General features: G+C 46.4%; 5 protein-coding genes across 5 annotated transcripts; 2 read left to right on the top strand and 3 right to left on the bottom strand.

Moving 5' to 3' along the window:
- Positions 1 to 10898: 10898 nt before the first annotated feature.
- Positions 10899 to 12623, bottom strand: LOC123633900 (histone H3-like). The gene has a single exon (XM_045544906.1). The coding sequence runs from the start codon at positions 11898 to 11900 to the stop codon at positions 11349 to 11351; it is 552 nt and encodes a 183-aa protein (XP_045400862.1). The 5' UTR covers positions 11901 to 12623; the 3' UTR covers positions 10899 to 11348.
- Positions 12624 to 12725: 102 nt separating this feature from the next.
- On the bottom strand, positions 12726 to 13509 carry LOC123633901 (histone H2A type 2-A). The gene has a single exon (XM_045544908.1). It carries the CDS (start codon positions 13234 to 13236, stop codon positions 12844 to 12846), a length of 393 nt encoding a protein of 130 aa, XP_045400864.1. The 5' UTR covers positions 13237 to 13509; the 3' UTR covers positions 12726 to 12843.
- A 71-nt stretch (positions 13510 to 13580) lies between these two features.
- LOC123633898 (histone H2B type 2-E) lies at positions 13581 to 15877 on the top strand. Its single transcript, XM_045544904.1, has one exon. It carries the CDS (start codon positions 13597 to 13599, stop codon positions 13975 to 13977), a length of 381 nt encoding a protein of 126 aa, XP_045400860.1. The 5' UTR covers positions 13581 to 13596; the 3' UTR covers positions 13978 to 15877.
- Positions 15878 to 17960: 2083 nt separating this feature from the next.
- LOC123633899 (histone H2B type 2-E) lies at positions 17961 to 18582 on the bottom strand. Its single transcript, XM_045544905.1, has one exon. It carries the CDS (start codon positions 18564 to 18566, stop codon positions 18186 to 18188), a length of 381 nt encoding a protein of 126 aa, XP_045400861.1. The 5' UTR covers positions 18567 to 18582; the 3' UTR covers positions 17961 to 18185.
- A 73-nt stretch (positions 18583 to 18655) lies between these two features.
- LOC123633895 (histone H2A type 2-A) lies at positions 18656 to 19437 on the top strand. Its single transcript, XM_045544902.1, has one exon. The coding sequence runs from the start codon at positions 18927 to 18929 to the stop codon at positions 19317 to 19319; it is 393 nt and encodes a 130-aa protein (XP_045400858.1). The 5' UTR covers positions 18656 to 18926; the 3' UTR covers positions 19320 to 19437.
- The last annotated feature ends 62 nt before the right edge of the window (positions 19438 to 19499 follow it).

Genomic DNA, 19499 nt, shown 5'->3' with positions numbered 1-19499 from the left:
GATTACTTCTTGCCTCAACAGCCCCCTTCTGCTCATTCCCCCATCCAGGTTCAGGCCATCTTCTACGTGCAAGAAAGTCAACAATTTCCCTCCTGCCCATTCCTGTGTCTGGTCTCCTTGTTCTCATCCTCAGTACCCTTGTCTTTGTCCCTGAGGCCTGAGACTTGGCATCCTGCCTTGGGTACTGCTCCCTTCTTCTTCTTCTTTTTTTTTTTTTCTAAAGGGGTGGGAGGTTGTGAGGAGGGGTACTCAGTTTCCTTGTTTGTTTTTGTTGAGACAGAGTCTCACTCTGCCACCCTGGGTAGAGTGGAGTGGTGCCATTGTAGCTCACTGCAACCTCCAACTCCTGGGCTCTAAGCTATCCTTCTGCCTCAGCCTCCCTGGTGGCTGGGACTACAGGTGTGCGTCGCAAGGCCTGGCTGGATGTCTTTTTTCCTTTCTTTTTTTTTTTGATAGAAACATTGACTTTTTTTTTTTTTTTTTTTTCCTTTCTTTTTGGTAGAGACAGGGTCTCACTCTTGCTCAGGCTACTCTCCAACTCCTGAGCTCAGGTGATCTTCCTGCCTTGGCCTCCCAGAGTGCTAGGATTACAAGCATGAGCCACTGCACCCGGCTACTGCTCCCTTCTGAGTCCTTCACCTTCCATCCCAGATTAACCTACTTGATTCACAGCTCATCATGCTACCTGCCTGCTGAAAACCTTTGCTGCACTACGTCCCCTGACAATTCACCCTTTTTCTTATTTAGTATTGTTCCATTTTATGTTCATTCTTATTCCTTCTCAATTATTCTAATTTGGCTTCTATGTGTTCGTGAAAAAAAGTATATTGCTTACTATGCACTTTAAAAATTATTCTTAGGCCGGGCGTGGTGGCTCACGCCTGTAATCCTAGCACTCTGGGAGGCCGAGGCAGGTGGATCGCTCAAGGTCAGGAGTTCGAGACCAGCCTCAGCAAGAGCGAGACCCCGTCTCTACTAAAAATAGAAAGAAATTATCTGGCCAACTAAAAATATATATAGAAAAATTAGCCGGGCATGGTGGCGCATGCCTGTAGTCCCAGCTACTCGGGAGGCTGAGGCAGTAGGATCGCTTAAGCCCAGGAGTTTGAGGTTGCTGTGAGCTAGGCTGATGCCACGGCACTCACTCTAGCTGGGCAACAGAGCAAGACTCTGTCTCCAAAAAGAAAAAAAAAATTATTCTTACATACTATATATTCCATTTATATGACATTCTTGAGATGACAAAACTGTAGAGATGAACAGATTGGTGGTTTCCAGGGGATGGAGGTGGGGTGGGATGCAGTCCCACTACAGTGTTCTTTGGAGGTGATGGAACAGTTCTCTATCTTGATTGTGGTGGTAGTTACACTAATCTATACGTGCAATAGAATTGTAAAGAACTATCATACATGCAAACACACACACACGTGCAAATGAGCACAGGCTAAAAAACTGTGAAAAAAGATTTAAGGTCTGTACACTAGTTAACAGTAATGTACCAATGTCAATTTCCTGGTTTTGATATTGCACAACAGTTCTGTAAGAAGTCACCATTGGGAGAAGCTGAGTGAAGGGTACATGCAACTCTTTGTACTATTTTTGTAACTTTCTGTGAATCTATTATCATTTCAAAATCAAAAGTTAAAAAAAACTGTAGAACATACTTTACTATTAATTAAATAGATACAAAGGTAAACAAGAATGGCATGTATATTGTTTCTAATGCTTACATACATTCTGGGTGCCAACAATGTTTTAAACATTTTACATATATTAGCTCATTTTATCCTCACAATAACCCTATCAAGTAGGTAGTATCATTATCTCCATTTACGGATTGGGAGATGGAATCACAGAGAGGTTAAGTAACTTGCCCGTAGTTACACAGCCAGTAAGTGGCAAAACCAGAATTCAAATCCAGAGTCTCCTTTTAGTCACTATACTACACTACTAATGTCAAAGAAGCAAGATGTTGATGCAACCTTTATAGCCATTAAAAAGGTCAGAATTAACTGACAATGTAGGAATGCTAAAATATGAATTATATCAATTCTAAGAAAAAAAAATCATCCTATCCCAATTAGCCTAAGACCACCACTTAGTCTAGCTAAGCCAGGTATATTGACTTGTTACAATGAGGGAGAACACACAACAGAGAAACTGGCAGGGGGTGTGGGTCTTACTAAACAAAAGAAAAGATAGAGTTATAGGTTTTGGGGGAAGGGTGAATGAAGTATAGAGTTTTGATATAGGCTCAAAGCAAAGCAGGGCTGTGTGAAAGGGTAGACACCAGGACTGGACTTCGAGGTGGATCTAGGATTGTTTTTCCTTGGAAACCACAAAGTTAAGTTAGAGGTAGAATGCTGTGTTCACAAACCCCTCATTTGAAGTTTTGCACCCAGGTTGGAAATCAAGGCTGCTTTTCTTTGTCAGTGACTTAGGTCCTCCAGGAAGAGGGAGATGCTTCTTTTTTGCTTATATGATTTCAAGTAGCAGAAGTTCTGATAGTCTACAATTTTTAGAGAATAAGGTTTCTCAGTGAATAAGAAAAAAGTGGTCCCTCAAAGAAGGGAGTTATGAGCCTTTATAGCTACAGCATACCCTTGGGAACAAGAATGGTTTCTGTTAATACTTTGGCCAGCTTCATCTCTGTTATTGCAGCCTAATGAATGGCAGACAGATTTTTACTTTCAGTCCTAGCTAATTTCTGCTTTCTCAAAGTTCATGTCAGTGTTGTTATGTTTTATGACTTAGTCTATTTCTTACTCTCTCCCCCTCTAACCTGTATTTTAAAAATTGATCTTTCCTTTTCAACTCCCATAGAGCTCAACCTGCATCTCTTTGCCACCCATGTTGTGATATGAAAATTCATTCTGCTGATTCTGAGCACTGCATTCATGATGTGCAAACACATTTTATTTCCCCACTCTCCTAGCAAATGGGAACATCCAGGTTTGTGCCAATTCTCTATTACCACAAAAATGCTGCAATTAATGTTGTACATGTTCCCTTGTGGACCTACGTAAGAATTTTTTGGGGGGTAAAAGCTCAGGAATAGAATTGCTGGTTTCTAGGGTTTATTTATTCTTTTTTTTTTTTTTTTCTTTTAGACAGAGTTTCACTCTGTCACCCTGGGTAGAGTGCAGTGGCATCATCATAGCTCACTGCAACCTCAAACTCCTGGGCTCAAGGAATCCTCCTGCCTTAGCCTCCTGAGTAGCTGGGACTATAGGTGTGCACCACCACACCTGGCTAATTATATATATATATATATTTTAGTAGAAATGGGGTCTTGCTTTTGTTCAGGCTGGTCTGGAAGTCCTGAGCTCAAGGGATCCTCCTGCCTCAGCCTCCTAAAGTACTGGGATTACAGGTGTGAGCCACCGCACTTGGCCTATCTATTCTTAATTGAAGCAAGGAGTGTTGGGCTCCCCTCCAGAATGGTTGTACCAGGCTTCTAACACCAAGGCAAAAGAACTTCTCTGAGCCCACAGCCAGGCCAATCCTCGGGTCATTCAACTTCCTAAGTTTTGCCAGACTGTTTGGTGTAAAGTGATTATGTCATCGTTGCTTTCATTTTCATTTCTTTGGTTAAGAGTTCAAACATCTCTACGTGAACTTGATAGTTTTTGGATTTGCTCTCCTGTGTATCTCCCATTCATATCTTTTCCTCAAACATTATTTATAAATTAAAAACCTACCCCTCCCCAGTTTGGCACTTGGGGGCCTCCTAAACAGGCCCCCATTGCTAAAGGCTTACTTCTCACAGTTGCCCTTTGCCTATGCTGCCTGTGGTCCAGCAACAATTCTTCTGTCTTTGTCTGTGCTGTCCTCTCAGCTTGGATTACACTACTTTCCCAGAGCCCTCAATCTAACATGTCACAAATCCTCAATATTCTTTAGACCCCAGCTCAAATATCACCTCCTACAACACTTCCTTTATTTGCTCAGCTGGCATTAATCTTTCCCTCTTAGGTCCTACAGAGCTCAACCTGTTTCTTGTTACCATCGATCACAGAACACCTTCCACTCTGGCTATGGATAAGTGGGTCACCTCCCCACAAGTACTGACAACAGGTTGTTTGTGTGTGCACAGAAAGATTCAAAAGAAATATTAAGACTTTTAAAATCCGTGAGGTGATTTTTACTTTCTTCTTTGTAGTTTTCTTTAGCCAGTGTTTTTAAACCATACGTTGTAACCCCTAGTAAAATTAATTTACTTGGTAGAAATCACCTTGTTCTTTCATTTTGCCCATTTGTAAGAAGAAGAGAAACTAGAGTTCATCACAAATAGTATCATTTTGTGAAACTGCTTACAATTTATATTTTTGTGTGAATGTGACTGGGAGGACATGTAAAGTGTATTTCTTACTGCAGATTGTGGTCCGAACTGTGCCGTATATACATATATTGATATTATTTGTGTCTATTCCACACATCCATCACTTTCCCCTGAAGCAGTGACCCTAATACAAAAGAAAAGCAAAACACAAAACCTAGGCTCAAATTCCACCTTGGCCACTTTTTAGACGAGTAACTCATGTTTCCAGGTGTCTCGTCTTCACCAGAAATTTCTTTACCTGTAAAATGGGAAAACAGCCATTTCTCCTTTGCAGGGTTGTTGTGGACTCAAATGAGAGGCTGTTAGTGAAAGGCTTTTTTCAGTCATAAGGCACCCAGGAACCCAGCTATTCTTACTGCCTGGGCCAGTAAGTCTAGAAGAGTCTAGGTGGGTCTCTAGATGCTAATCGCATAGAGATTAGGTAATTTACCCATTATTTGGCATACATTTGTCTTATTTCACAACACGATTATAATATTCCCAAGGGAAAGATCTAGCATCTGTGTCAATTGATGTTTATTATAATATTAATGAAATTGCTAATGATTATTAATTTATTGCCATGTTGAGACTCTGAGTACTGTTGGACTGTATTTATCTCATTTTATACCCACAGTAATACTATGAAGTATGTATATTTATTTTCACTATTTTACACATATTAAACTGAGACACTGAGCCACTATTCTAGCCCCATGTATTTTTTATTCTAGCTCTTCCCAGATAAATGAATGTAAACAACAGTACGCTAGCTGCCCACGTGGTTCAGGCCTTTTCATGAAGCATCTAGCCAAGGGCCATCAACATTTCCCTGTCCTGCCCCCAGAAGCTAGGAGTTTCCCAAGTAGAAACAAAGCCTGTCCCCTAACCGCCACACTCATGGACACAGGGAGGGTGAGTAGTAATGCACAGCAGTCATGCTTAGTTTTACACATATGCGGTGACTGAGAGAAGGGCCTTTTGGAGGTGGAGAGTGCAAGTGTGCTTAAAGAAGGAAAACCAGGGGAAGTCTAGGCCTGATTCCTGAGGGCCCTCCCAGGAGGCTTAGAGCTCAGGAACTGTAATGGGTTGAAGAGGGTTCCCCAAAATTCATGTCCACCCAGAACCTCAGAATGTGGACTCATTTGGAAATAGGGCCTTTGCAGATGTAATTAGTTAAGGATCTTGAGATGAAATCCTCCTGATTTAGGGTGGGACTTAAATTCAATGACTGGTATGTTTATAAGAAAAAGGAGAGAAAGATTTGAACACATAGAGACACAAGGAAGAAGTCCATGTGAGGATGGAGGCAGAGTTATGCTGTCACAAGCCAAGGAACAGCAGGAGCCACCAGAAGCTGAAAGAGGCAAAGAAGGATTCTTTCCAAGAACCTTTGCAGGGAGCATGGTACCTTGATTTCAGCCTCTGGTCGCCAGAACTGTGAAAGAATAAATTTATGTTGTTTTAAGGCGCCAAGTTTGTGAAAATTTGTTATGGCAACCCTGGGAAACTAATGCAGGTTGAGTATCCCTTATCTGAAATGCTTGGGACCAGAAGTGTTTCTGATTTCAGATTTTTCCACATTTTGGAATATTTGAATATACACAATGAGATCTTGGGGATCTAAACACAAAATGCATTTATGTTGCATATATTCCTAATATACACACCACTGTCCAGTTTCTCCAACAGCTTGACTTTCTGTGCTATCAACATAAATGCTTCCTTTAAAAAAAAATTATCACTGTTACCCATAGGGGCATCTGCAGGCCTTTTCAACATTTTCCATAATATCTTTATACCACAGAGAAGAGAATAAGCAAAAAAGCACAGTAATGCCCATAGGTTGTGGCTCCAAGTGGGTCATAGTTAGAACCTGCAGTTGGTGTCAGGCCTGCCTTTCTGCAGTTTTATTGTCCTTTGTGGGTGTGCTTGCCTGAGGGATCTGGGTGGGTGAGAACTGGGAGGGCCTTTTTTCCCTTGGGGATGATGAGTAAACTGCGTGTTGTGTGCCTGCATTTTGATGACAACCACTCACATGAAGTCAGGTGTGGAATTTTCCACTTGTGGCATCATGTCGGCACTCAAACATTTTCAGATTTTGGAGCATTTTGGATTTCAGATTTTCAGATTAGGGATGCTCAACCCATACAGTGTCCTAGCAGCAATCTGGGTGTGAGCTTTCCTCAAGAGCAAGCAGGGCTTGCCACTATTGCCATAGGCCCACAGTGAAGCCAGCCTGTGGCCTTCCTGCTCCAGGTGGCCTCCGGGAGCTCTGCAGAGAGCCATGGTGAGGGAGGCCAACCCTCGTCTAGGAGAGCTCAGTGCCACTTGCAAAGACAGGAGATGCCTCCAGAAACTCTGGGCTGAGCAGGTCAGGGAGGCTGGTGAGGCCCATGAAGGAGCTAGTCTGCAGCAAGGAAAGGTTCATGTGGGGCCCTGAGTCTCCCATTCCTGATCCCTTTTCTCTTCTGCTGCCCTCTTCCTTCTTTCCCTTCTTCCCTCCAAGTACACCTTAGACTCTGCTCCTGATCACACTCAAATCTCCCTCCCCCAAATAAAAAGAACCTAGTGTCTTCTGGGAGTGTAAGAATGGTGTATTAGTTTCTACTGCTGCTTTCATAAATTACCACAAACTTAATGGCTTAAAGCAAATTTATTCTCTTATAGTTCTGGAGGTCAGAAGCCCAAAATGAATCTTAAGGGGCTAAAACAAGCGTGTGAGGGACTGTTTCATTCTGGAGGCTCCAGGGGCAGCTTCTTCACTCTTCTAGCTTCTTGAAACTGGCATTTTTTGACCCCTGGCCACATCACTCTAATCTCTGTTTCTGTCAACACCAACTTCTTTCTCATTGGTCCTCTGATCTCCCTCTAAAGACTCATGTGATTACATTTAGCGCCCTTCTTGATAATTTAAGACAAGCTCTCCATCTCAAGGTCCTTAATGTGTTCATATCTGCAAAGTCCCTTTGCCTATACGGTAACATTCACAAATTCTAGGGATTGGGGCATGGATATCTTTGGGGGAGCTATTATTCAGTCTACCACAAATACATACCCCTCCTTAAAGCATCGCCTTTCAAGCACTGATCCCATTGAGGGGGTTGCTAGTGGGGAACTCTGCCCTCAGTGAAGGCCACCAGAAGCAGGCCAATGGTAGACTTTAGCCATTTGTGGGCAAGGGGTACAGCCCAGGGCACCTACCTGCTCCCTCTTTTGGGGCCAATCTGGAAATTCCTTCTAAAGTTCAGGTTATACCAGCTCCTGGCCTGGAAATTCCTGAGAATTCCGAGAGCTGGGAGGGGCCTGGGTACTGTGCCCTTTGAATGAGAATTCAGAGGCCAGTGGAATCAGGTCCCTCAACAGGCATTTCCTGCCCCTCTCTTGTGCTCCAGGCACCCTCAGGATGCCAATTTACAGAGAGGAACAAGGCAAAACACCCACCCTGATGGAACTTAGAATCTGGCGGGGGAACTGGAAGGATCAATTAATCCTGGGGAACCGCTAAAACAGGAAAAGGGTATGTTTGTTAGAACCCGAGAAGAATGCTGTCTCTTGGCCTGAGAAGGAACAGTAGGGATGATGGTGGCGGTGGCCGATGTGGTGGGACACAAGAGGAAAGTTTCATAGGGCTGAATCCTGAAGACAGCATGCCTATGAAGGATGGGAAGATATTTGGACAGAAAAAAAGCTTTGCCAAGTCATAAGCATAGTTGGAATTGCAGACATCGGGCAAGGTCAGAACAAACTTGTGTAACTAGGGGAATAGCTAGTGAACATCCAGTCAAAAGCCAGGGGAGGTTTACAGTTTAGAGGTTGCAAGAAGGTTTACTTTTATTAATTTTTTTGAATAGATAACATTAAATTTTTACTACTGTTCATTTTGGATCAGATGCTATACTTGCCACTTTACGGGAACTAGTTTTTTAGCTGTCTCCAAACAACACCATCAGGCAGGTACCATTATTCCATTTCACAGATGAACTGAGGCCTGGTGAGATTAAACATCTGCCCAAGTCACACAGGTAGTAAGAGGCAGAACCAGGGCTCTAACTAAAGCTTGTGGCTTTGCACTTAGTTTCTGCTTCTCTGTGCTGACTATGACATGTGGATATGGATTTTATTCTGAAGGTAAAGGTGTGGAGAGCATGGAAAGGTTTTAAAGCATTGGAGTGACAAGTTAGTTCTGGCACAGGGTGGATGTTTTTCTCTACTTGATGATAGTGGAGTCGTCGGGGAGGGGGTAAGTGGGTAGAGAAGAGAGCATTGAAGCAGTGAAGCCCACAACCCTGTGTATCATGTGCCTCCTGTGTGACTTCCCCTCTGAGCTTCCTGTATGAACTCTTCACTTAGTGTTTTCTTTTTCTTTTCTTTCTTTCTTTTTTTTTTTTTTTTGAGACAGAGTCTCACTCTGTCACCTGCGCTAGCGTACCAAGGCATCATCCTTAGCTCACAGCAACCTCAAACTCCTGGGCTCAAGGGATCTTCCTGTCTCAGCATCCTGTGTAGCCGGGACTACAGGCATGCGCCACCACCCCTGGCTAATTTTTTCTATTTTTAGTAGAGATGGGGGTCTCGCTCTTGCTCAGGCTGATCTCAAACTCCTGGCCTCAAGTGACTCTCCCACCTTGGCCACTCAGAATAAGAGTGCTAGGATTACAGGTGTGAGTCACCACCTTGCCCGGCCTTCACTTGGAGTTTTCTGCTTAAACATATGAACTTTGGAGTCCTTGCACAGTGGACAAAATCTCTGGCCCTGGCACTTAATAGTTGTGGGAACATGGGCAAAATACTCAAAGCTCCTAGGCTATAAAGTGAGGATGACAAAACATCTACCTGCCTTGCAGGCTTATCGTGGTGATTAAAAGTTATGAAATATAAAGTATTGTCAGCAGTCACTGAGCTTAATTAACATTATTTCTGAACTTTGGTGCACAATATAGCCCTGTCGATATCACTGTTGCCTCCTTGGGACATACTCTTTCCTGGTGGTCCCCATCCCTCTCCAGCTATCCTTCTTACTCTTGGTGTTCTCCTATTCTACCAACTCCCGCAATGTTCCTGCTCGTTCAGCATGCCTGCCTCAGTCCTTTCTCCTTCTCCCTAGCCCCTGGGTAGATCTCATCTAATTCCCTGCTTTTGATCATCCTTCTTTCTCTGCTGAAGGCTTTCCCACAAGACTCTGCAGCTGAGCCCCTTTATTAAATAGATTAATATTCCTAGCTCCTGCTGGATGTGTTCTAGGTGGATAACAGGAACCTCAATTTTAACGTCAGGAGGGCCTATATACATCTTCTTGGTTCAACAGCAATTTCTTCTCCCTGCATTCTCCATCTTAGTGATATCTACCATCAACTCCTAGCTCCTCAGGCCAGAAGGTCCTTTCTCTCTTACGTTCTCCAAATGACTAAATCACCAAATCTTATTAAATCTATGTTCTAATAGTCTCTTTATAAGAACACCAGTCATCTTGGATTGGGGCCACCCTAACGACATTTTAACTTAACTTGTTAATTAATTAGTCACTTAACTTGTTAATTTAACTTAATTACCACATTTTAACTTAATTTGTTTTTTGTAGAGACATGGGTCTTGCTATGTTGCCCAGACTGGTCTGGAACTCCCAGCCTCAAGAAATCCTCCTGCCTCAGCCTTGCCAGTAATCATGCCTTAATTACCTCTTTAAAGGTCCTGTCTCCAAATACAGTCACCTTCTGAGGTACTGGGGATAGGGCTTCAACATATGAATTTGGGCTTGAGGAGGGAGGTAGGAGCAGAATTCAGCCCAATTACAGCGTTTATATTCTGAAAATCCCTGTGAGACTGGAACTAAAAACCGTGGCACCTCATGTCGGGAATGGCCACAGTCCACACTGCCTCTCCCTTTTTTTCACACTCCTTTTGAAGGGCAAAAAACTTTTCAAAAGTGTATCTGCTTCAGTTTCTACTCCCCTCTGGGAATTCTCCAGTCTTGGAATGCTTTTCCCTATAACTGTGCTGACACAAAACAAAAGCAAACTCTGGCCATTTCCAGGTACAAATAAACAATGATAAAGGTTACAAGTCTTGTGTAGTATGAGCTCTGCAATATACTGTCCCACTCCCCTTCAACAGACTCAGTCCTAAAAGAGACCAAGAGGCCTCAGACTTCCACTCTCACCTGGTCTAGGAATTGTTTCCCTAACCCAGCTTCAGGTCTGGTCTCACAGCTCTTGGGGCGCTCAGATGCGGGTAGAAGAGGGACACATTCTGCCTTCCGTTGGTTCATTGCTGCCCAGTAACTTCAACTCAGAGCCTAGTGCTGGATCACATCTTGAATATGCACACAGAGCTCACGTCTCTGATTCTTTTACTATCCTCCAAAAAAGGCAAGCGAGACTCAGCTGATGACTTCCCTCCCTAGCCCTAGGGCCGCGCCTGGTGAAGCGTTTCGGCGGGAGCGGAGGGCGCGGGCGCGGGCCAACCGGCGCGCCGCTCTCGGCTCCGGGAAAAGGCCAACCCAGCCCAGCCCAGCCGCGCCCGGGACTGCGAGTCCCGAGCGTCCCCTAGTGACTCCCGGCCTCAGCTCATTCTCCCCTCGGACGCCCTTCTCGCCACCACCAGCCCATCCCCACCCCCACCCCCGCCGGGCAAATTCCAATTCTGGGCCGCCATCACGGAGCAAAAGACGCCCCAGAAGAGCCGGACCGCGGAAACGCGCAAGCCGGCCGCTGCGGGAGGGCCAGTGGCCGCCGCGATGGTGCAAAACTGCGTGTCCCGGCCACGCCCAGGAAAGCAGCGGCAACCTTGCCAGCCCAGATAAGCAGGTTGACCCAACTCCGCTAAATCTCGAAATGGCACCGCGGGAAGGGACTGAACTGGACCGGACACCTGGCCCCCACTCTTTGCCGGGATCCTAACTAGTTAATGCTTTTCCCGTTCTAGTGCCGGCAGGGGGCAAACGATACAGCTCCTTCCCAGTGCTGCTGTGGGTGGCTCTGAAAAGAGCCTTTGGATACGATGGAACCTCGAACCGAGCGCGCACTCCTTAAGCCCGCTCCCCACGGATGCGGCGAGCCAGCTGGATGTCCTTGGGCATGATGGTCACTCGCTTGGCGTGGATGGCACACAGGTTCGTATCTTCGAACAACCCCACCAGGTAGGCCTCGCTCGCCTCCTGCAGCGCCATCACGGCCGAGCTCTGGAAGCGCAGGTCCGTCTTAAAGTCCTGCGCGATCTCGCGCACCAGCCGCTGGAAGGGCAACTTGCGGATCAGCAGCTCGGTGGATTTCTGGTAGCGCCGGATCTCCCGCAGGGCCACGGTGCCCGGCCGGTAGCGGTGCGGCTTCTTCACGCCGCCCGTGGCCGGCGCGCTCTTGCGGGCCGCCTTGGTGGCCAGCTGCTTCCTCGGGGCCTTGCCACCGGTCGACTTACGGGCAGTCTGCTTTGTACGGGCCATAGCGAAACAAAACGCGAGCTTACCGACGCTGCGGCAGGGGGACAAACGGGATCTCGGCCCGCGCGGCAAGCAGTCTTTATAGGCACAGTCTTTTCCCGATTGGGCGGGACAGTAATTGAAAGTCCCGCGCTGGCTGTCCATTGGCTGTGACGTTTCCTGTCCTAGAGTCACCGGTTGGCTTGGGCAGAATGCTTTCTAACCCCGCCTACCCGCCCCCCTTTCTGCTTTGCGGTTGGCCAACAGTTTTCCAACCTTGTTTTTTCCTCATTCTTTCAGGAGTAAAGTCATTTTCGATTGCAGCTTTATCACATTGTTCCTACCCAGCCCTTCACCTCCTTAGAACACGCTCGCCACCGTACCCCTTTTCCTTTCTTCGCTGCGTAGCTCCCAAATTGAACCTCGACCTTCCCTCTGTGTCCCCCGACCCCGGTTGCTTCTTGGCGGATCGTCTTCTGCCTGTTCGGCGCTTTTCTGATGGGAGGGTTGCCCGCCTCCACGGCGCAAGATCCCGCCTCCGAAAGCCTAAGAGGGGAACCTGTGTCTCTGCTGCGAAAGCGCTTAAGGGGGTGTGGGGGGGCGGATACTAAGCCAGCCGTTAAACCAAGACCCAGTTCCCCCGCACTCCCCTCTCGACGGGGGCTGGGCAGTGTGCTGGTGATGGCGAGCACGCACCCCCACCCCCAGCACTAGAGCTCATCTAAGTGTCGGCAAAGGCCTGCGGGATCAGCTGAGGGCTTGACATCAGGTGCCGGCGCTAATGCTCATGACCGAGCCGCCCGCGGGCGCCCTAGGTGTTTGGGACCTCCACCTGCGCTACTAAGTCTTAAGACTTAGGACTCAAAGGTAGTGAGGTGTCGAGACCCGAGGTGAGAAGCGGCTGGGAGCAGGGGGCAAGTGGTCCCGCCCCCACAGCTCCCGTTATCTCCGGGTTCGGCATTTACTTCTGAGAAACAGGGAGATCGAGAAGACTAGCCAACGTAACAGCTCTTTATTTGAGATAGTGGGTGGCTCTGAAAAGAGCCTTTGATTTCACAGGGGATCCCTATCTCAGATGCGGGTTGGGCTGGGCTTCCGGATGTAGGCCTCACTTGCCCTTTGCCTTGTGGTGGCTCTCGGTCTTCTTAGGGAGCAACACGGCCTGGATGTTAGGCAAGACGCCGCCCTGGGCGATGGTGACCTTGCCCAGCAGCTTGTTCAGCTCCTCGTCGTTGCGGATGGCCAGCTGGAGGTGACGGGGGATGATACGCGTCTTCTTGTTGTCTCGGGCCGCGTTGCCCGCCAGCTCCAGAATTTCCGCGGTCAAGTACTCGAGGACCGCCGCCATGTAGACGGGCGCGCCAGCCCCCACCCGCTCGGCATAGTTGCCTTTGCGCAGTAAGCGGTGTACTCGCCCCACCGGGAACTGAAGGCCAGCGCGCGACGAGCGCGACTTGGCCTTCGCACGGGCTTTGCCTCCTTGCTTGCCACGACCAGACATGACAGCGATACTCACTGCAAAAGACCTCTTGCTTGACGACCCAGAAAGTCGCCGCAAACGGGGCGGCTTCACCCTTTTATAGGCAGGACGGGGATTGTCCACGGAGCACTCTGATTGGCTAAAGCATAGCTTTGTCCCGATGGCCAATAGGCTAGCTCAGCCAGAATCCGCTCATTTACATAACCTCGTCTCCCCGGCTCTGGCGCCGCTGAAAATGCGCCAATCACAACGCAGCGTAATTGGAACCCTAATTTGCATATAGCCTCTATAAGTACAGAGTCGTTTCCGGCAGACCCTGTCCCGGTCCTAGTGTTGCTCTTGCTGCTTGTGGTTGTCCATTGTTGCTTGTTGCTTGTCGCTATGCCTGAGCCAGCGAAGTCCGCTCCGGCTCCTAAGAAGGGCTCCAAGAAGGCCGTCACCAAAGCCCAGAAAAAGGATGGCAAGAAGCGTAAACGCAGCCGCAAGGAGAGCTACTCCATCTACGTGTATAAGGTGTTGAAGCAGGTCCACCCGGACACCGGCATCTCGTCCAAGGCCATGGGCATCATGAACTCGTTCGTCAACGACATCTTCGAGCGCATCGCCGGCGAAGCGTCCCGCCTGGCGCATTACAACAAGCGCTCCACCATCACGTCCCGCGAGATCCAGACGGCCGTACGCCTGCTGCTGCCGGGAGAGCTGGCCAAGCACGCCGTGTCCGAGGGCACCAAGGCGGTCACCAAGTACACCAGCTCCAAGTGAGTCCCTGGCGGGACGCGGCGCTAGCTCGTGCGAGTGGCCGACCTCTTGACTCCAAAGGCTCTTTTCAGAGCCACCTATCTCCTCCCTGAAAGGAGCTGTTTTCCTGTTGCTTCTCTCAATTCCTTCTAAGCTCCTTTCCTCAACAGCTACCCATTTCTTTCCTTAGTTAATATCCGCCATTCTTCGGATGACGGGAACGAACACTAGGTGGAGCCATATTCTGTAGGTCGGTCGAGAGCTAGCTTAAAAGTGTATGTTTGTGTGCCCAGATTTTGCCTGTCCCAAAATAAACCGTATGCAGCACATACTGATAAATAAAAACTTCACAAGAACTGAGAGTGAAAGCGTGAAGCAGGGGTTAATTAGCTAAAGGAATTAGATTTGTGCAATACTGTTAAGTAACAGCAATTTATATCGTTTTCAAACTTTGTAATAACCTAAAATAAATATTTGTATGGATATGATAAGGCAATATTCTCGAGACCATGCCTCAAGACCCATAGTAAACGTTTTTTTCTGTACCTGGGTATTTCAATTCTGTGGTTAAAGCGATTTTTAGTTTAAACAGCCCTTTTACCTCACCTTGGTATTCCTTCCAGTACACTGAATAAACGTGTACTGTATTGTTCAGTTTTAAGACGTTAAATACCATCAGAATAAAATACTACAAAAGGTTGCTTTTTAGTTGTGTTATAGATGGTAGACCTGTTTACTCAGGTGTTGATACCTACAATTCCCCATAGTTGCAGTTTGGTATTGTAGCATCTTATGGATAAAGATAAGAAGGAGGAAAGATGCTCAAGGATTGCAAGAAACCAGGCCTGCTAATTATAGAATGTCCTCCAGCGAGTACCCAGCAGCTTGTATTGTTAAAACTACTTGGCCTTAAAAATATTTTTTCCTTCTGTAGTGGACAAGGAGAAAACTGTTTCTTCTGTATGGGACAAGGAAAAAAGCTGTAATACCATCATAACACCCAACAAATATTGATTCAATAATGACAGTAACTAATATACAATGTATATTCAAATTTCTCCAACTGTCAAAAAAAATCCTGTATAGCTACTTTACTACTTACCTGTGGTTGCTGTAACAAATTACTACACACTTGGTGGTTTAAAACACTTCTTTATTCTCTTACAATTCTGGATGTCAGAAGTACAAAATCGGTCTCACTACCTAGAAATCAAGACTGTGCTCCCTTTAGAGGCTCTAATGGAGAGTCTGTTTCCATCTCTTTTCCAGCTTCTAGAGGGGTTTTTCTGATTTTATTGTCCTTTCCTACATCTTCAAAGTCAGCATCCTACCATTTTCAAATCTCTGTTTTTATTGCCCTCTTCTTCCCTTGACCTTGCCTTTCTCTTATAAAAACTTTGGTGTTTATACTTGGGGTCTACCCATGTAATCCAGGATTCTCTCTCAATCCCAGAATCACATCTGCAGAGTCCCCTTTGGCCATGTAAGGTAACATTCACAGGTTCTGGGGATTAGAATGTGGACATACTTAGGGGCCATATTCAGCCTACTGAAGCTGTTGACTGTTATGAGTTGAATTGTGTCTACAAATAACAAGCTGAAGTCTAACCCCCAATGCCTTACAATTTTGCCTTATTTGGAACAGGGTCTTTATAGATGTAATCAAGTTAAAAATGAGGTCATTAGGGCAGGCCCTAATCTAATATAATTGGTATTCTTATAATAAAACATAGAGAAACACAGGAAGAAGACTGTGGCAGAGATTACAGTTGTGATGCCTCAAACCAAGGAAGAACTGGGGCTACCAGACACTGAAAGACAAGAAAAGCCCTAGTGGCTTTGGAGAGAACATGGCCCAGCAAACACCTTGATTTCAGACTTCTAGCCTCTAGAACCATAAGAAAATAAATTTCTGTTGTTTTGAGCCATATAGTTGATGGACTTTGTTATGGTACCTCTAGGAAACTAAAACAACTACTAAACTTTTTTAAATAGATTTACATGGTTTAAATTTTTAAATAAAATTTCACATTTTTATCTCTGCCATTCCTTTTATAATGGTAATATTAATTTTGGGCCTTAGTCAAATATTGATTTTAGCACTTGGATATTTGGTCCAAATGTGTCCTTTGAGCACCTCTATTTGTCTTTATATACTATTTGACTTCTGTGAGACCTTTCGATATGAAAGGTTTATCATCATTTTTTCTTTTAACCTGGGAAATTATTTGTTAATATTCCAGAAATATTTCAAGATTCAAACCGATTGAAGTATGTCAGACAATTGGCATAATTTGAGTCCAAATGTACAGCAGAGCTCCAAGCTTGGCTAACTCCATCAGGGGCTCAGTTCTCTGATTCCCCCACAATGTGCCCTCCCCTGCATATTCTCTATAATCATTCTTACCTTCATACCCACAAACCACCCCATCCTGATGCTGCTTCTCGAAAGCAAAGAAACAACTTTCGCAAAAGAAAACAGCACTCTACACTCCCTTACTCAGTTCAGTTCCTGAAATGTTAAAATGCCGATTAGATAGGTCTACATTCCTGAACAAACCACAGTGGGAAGGCAATTGAGCCAACATTTAAACTAATCAGACCAACCCTAATAACTGTGGGTAAAATCTACTTTCTGGAAAACATGTGGCAGTACTGTTACAGAAACAAAAATAAATGCTAATAATACCCATCATTCCCACTGGTCTGTGTTCATAAATAGTCCTTAAAGGCAGTTTTGTATTGTTTTCACTGAGCCCCAGGTGCATCTCTCTAACTGCCAACTGCACCTATCAACTTGCATATCAAATGGCTTCTGAAAAATCAGAACTCTGGATCTCCGCCTTCAGTGCTCCAACCAATACCTTCTCCCAGTATTCCAACCCAATTAACAGCACCACTGTCTACCCAATTGCTCAAGGCAAACATCTAAGGCTTTCACTCTTACCTAAATTCTATTCTTCAGCAAGACCTATTGATTTAACCTCTAAAACATAATTCAACATTTATGTCTCCATTACTATCACTACACTCCAATCCAACATATCTATCCAGTGGTTATCTCACTTTAGAATTCCTCAATCACCCTAAGACCTTGTTAACACAAATTATTGGGACCTGAGAATGTTCATTTTTAATAGATGCTGGTTGGCACACCAGAAGAATCATTGCTCTAGCCTACATTGCAAGACCCTAATTGGTTTCCTTGCTTCTACTGTGGCCAGACAAGGAGTTACGATTCCCAAAGCAACCAGCACGATCTTTAAAGCTAACGAGGTTGTTATTCCACTTCCTACCTCTAGTAGTACAAGTGCTCCCAAAGCACTGAGAATAAATCCAATCAACCTCCCTTGGGGCTGTATTTGGGACTCTCTGCTCCTCAAGCATTTCAAACTGTGGCTTCAAAAATTATGCAGATTTTGTTGCCATTGTATGAAACTAATGCTTAAGTAGGACAAGCTTTTCTGAGTAATTCTTGGGGGAAAAAATCCTACCATATAATACTAAGTAGATTTTAGGGTATGTGACGCAGAAAGCATAGATGGCACCAGGATTACCGGTTAATTCCTGGGTTATCAAAATGAGGCTTCCATTTACCTCACTGAGAAATCTTCACATAAATAGTGTAGGCACGTGTCTGTGAACCAAGGACACAAATTCAAAATTTTTAGGCACCATATATATACACGTTGAATTATTTGTTAGAATCCACCTCTGAAGCACATAATGTAAAATATTAAATTCCACCACCATTTCATCGCTGTTAAAAAACTAAAATATTGTACCTTTGTTCATTCAACTTTCTACCTTGCACAAACATCAAAATTAACACAGTAAGTTGTTTTCTAGAGAAATGCTAAGCACATTCACAGCTGAGGCTAAGCTAAAGTTTCAGATCCAGTCTTCTCTGGCAACCCCCAGCGTATCTGTAGGTTAAGACTCGTCCACCAACCCACGTAACCATGCCTACACCAATGCTTAAACAGATGAGACGTGGATGCTTGTACTTAGTCCAGTTGTTGATTTTATTGAACTCCTGACCTCAACCAGCGTGAGCCACCGCACCCGGCAAGTTGTTGACTTTCTTACCTAGAAGAGATGCCAAAAGAAAACTTGGGAAAGAACACCACATGACAGCTCCTTTCAGGGAGGAGATAGGTGGCTCTGAAAAGAGCCTTTGGAGTCAAGAGGTCGGCCACTCGCGCGAGCTAGCGCCGCGTCCCGCCAGGGACTCACTTGGAGCTGGTGTACTTGGTGACCGCCTTGGTGCCCTCGGACACGGCGTGCTTGGCCAGCTCTCCCGGCAGCAGCAGGCGTACGGCCGTCTGGATCTCGCGGGACGTGATGGTGGAGCGCTTGTTGTAATGCGCCAGGCGGGACGCTTCGCCGGCGATGCGCTCGAAGATGTCGTTGACGAACGAGTTCATGATGCCCATGGCCTTGGACGAGATGCCGGTGTCCGGGTGGACCTGCTTCAACACCTTATACACGTAGATGGAGTAGCTCTCCTTGCGGCTGCGTTTACGCTTCTTGCCATCCTTTTTCTGGGCTTTGGTGACGGCCTTCTTGGAGCCCTTCTTAGGAGCCGGAGCGGACTTCGCTGGCTCAGGCATAGCGACAAGCAACAAGCAACAATGGACAACCACAAGCAGCAAGAGCAACACTAGGACCGGGACAGGGTCTGCCGGAAACGACTCTGTACTTATAGAGGCTATATGCAAATTAGGGTTCCAATTACGCTGCGTTGTGATTGGCGCATTTTCAGCGGCGCCAGAGCCGGGGAGACGAGGTTATGTAAATGAGCGGATTCTGGCTGAGCTAGCCTATTGGCCATCGGGACAAAGCTATGCTTTAGCCAATCAGAGTGCTCCGTGGACAATCCCCGTCCTGCCTATAAAAGGGTGAAGCCGCCCCGTTTGCGGCGACTTTCTGGGTCGTCAAGCAAGAGGTCTTTTGCAGTGAGTATCGCTGTCATGTCTGGTCGTGGCAAGCAAGGAGGCAAAGCCCGTGCGAAGGCCAAGTCGCGCTCGTCGCGCGCTGGCCTTCAGTTCCCGGTGGGGCGAGTACACCGCTTACTGCGCAAAGGCAACTATGCCGAGCGGGTGGGGGCTGGCGCGCCCGTCTACATGGCGGCGGTCCTCGAGTACTTGACCGCGGAAATTCTGGAGCTGGCGGGCAACGCGGCCCGAGACAACAAGAAGACGCGTATCATCCCCCGTCACCTCCAGCTGGCCATCCGCAACGACGAGGAGCTGAACAAGCTGCTGGGCAAGGTCACCATCGCCCAGGGCGGCGTCTTGCCTAACATCCAGGCCGTGTTGCTCCCTAAGAAGACCGAGAGCCACCACAAGGCAAAGGGCAAGTGAGGCCTACATCCGGAAGCCCAGCCCAACCCGCATCTGAGATAGGGATCCCCTGTGAAATCAAAGGCTCTTTTCAGAGCCACCCACTATCTCAAATAAAGAGCTGTTACGTTGGCTAGTCTTCTCGATCTCCCTGTTTCTCAGAAGTAAATGCCGAACCCGGAGATAACGGGAGCTGTGGGG

This window comes from Lemur catta, chromosome 3 (assembly GCF_020740605.2).
Source record: "Lemur catta isolate mLemCat1 chromosome 3, mLemCat1.pri, whole genome shotgun sequence".
NCBI classification, from domain to species: Eukaryota; Metazoa; Chordata; class Mammalia; order Primates; family Lemuridae; genus Lemur; species Lemur catta.
Note: the sequence above shows the minus strand (reverse complement) of the source record. Positions and strands in the feature narration are given on the sequence as shown.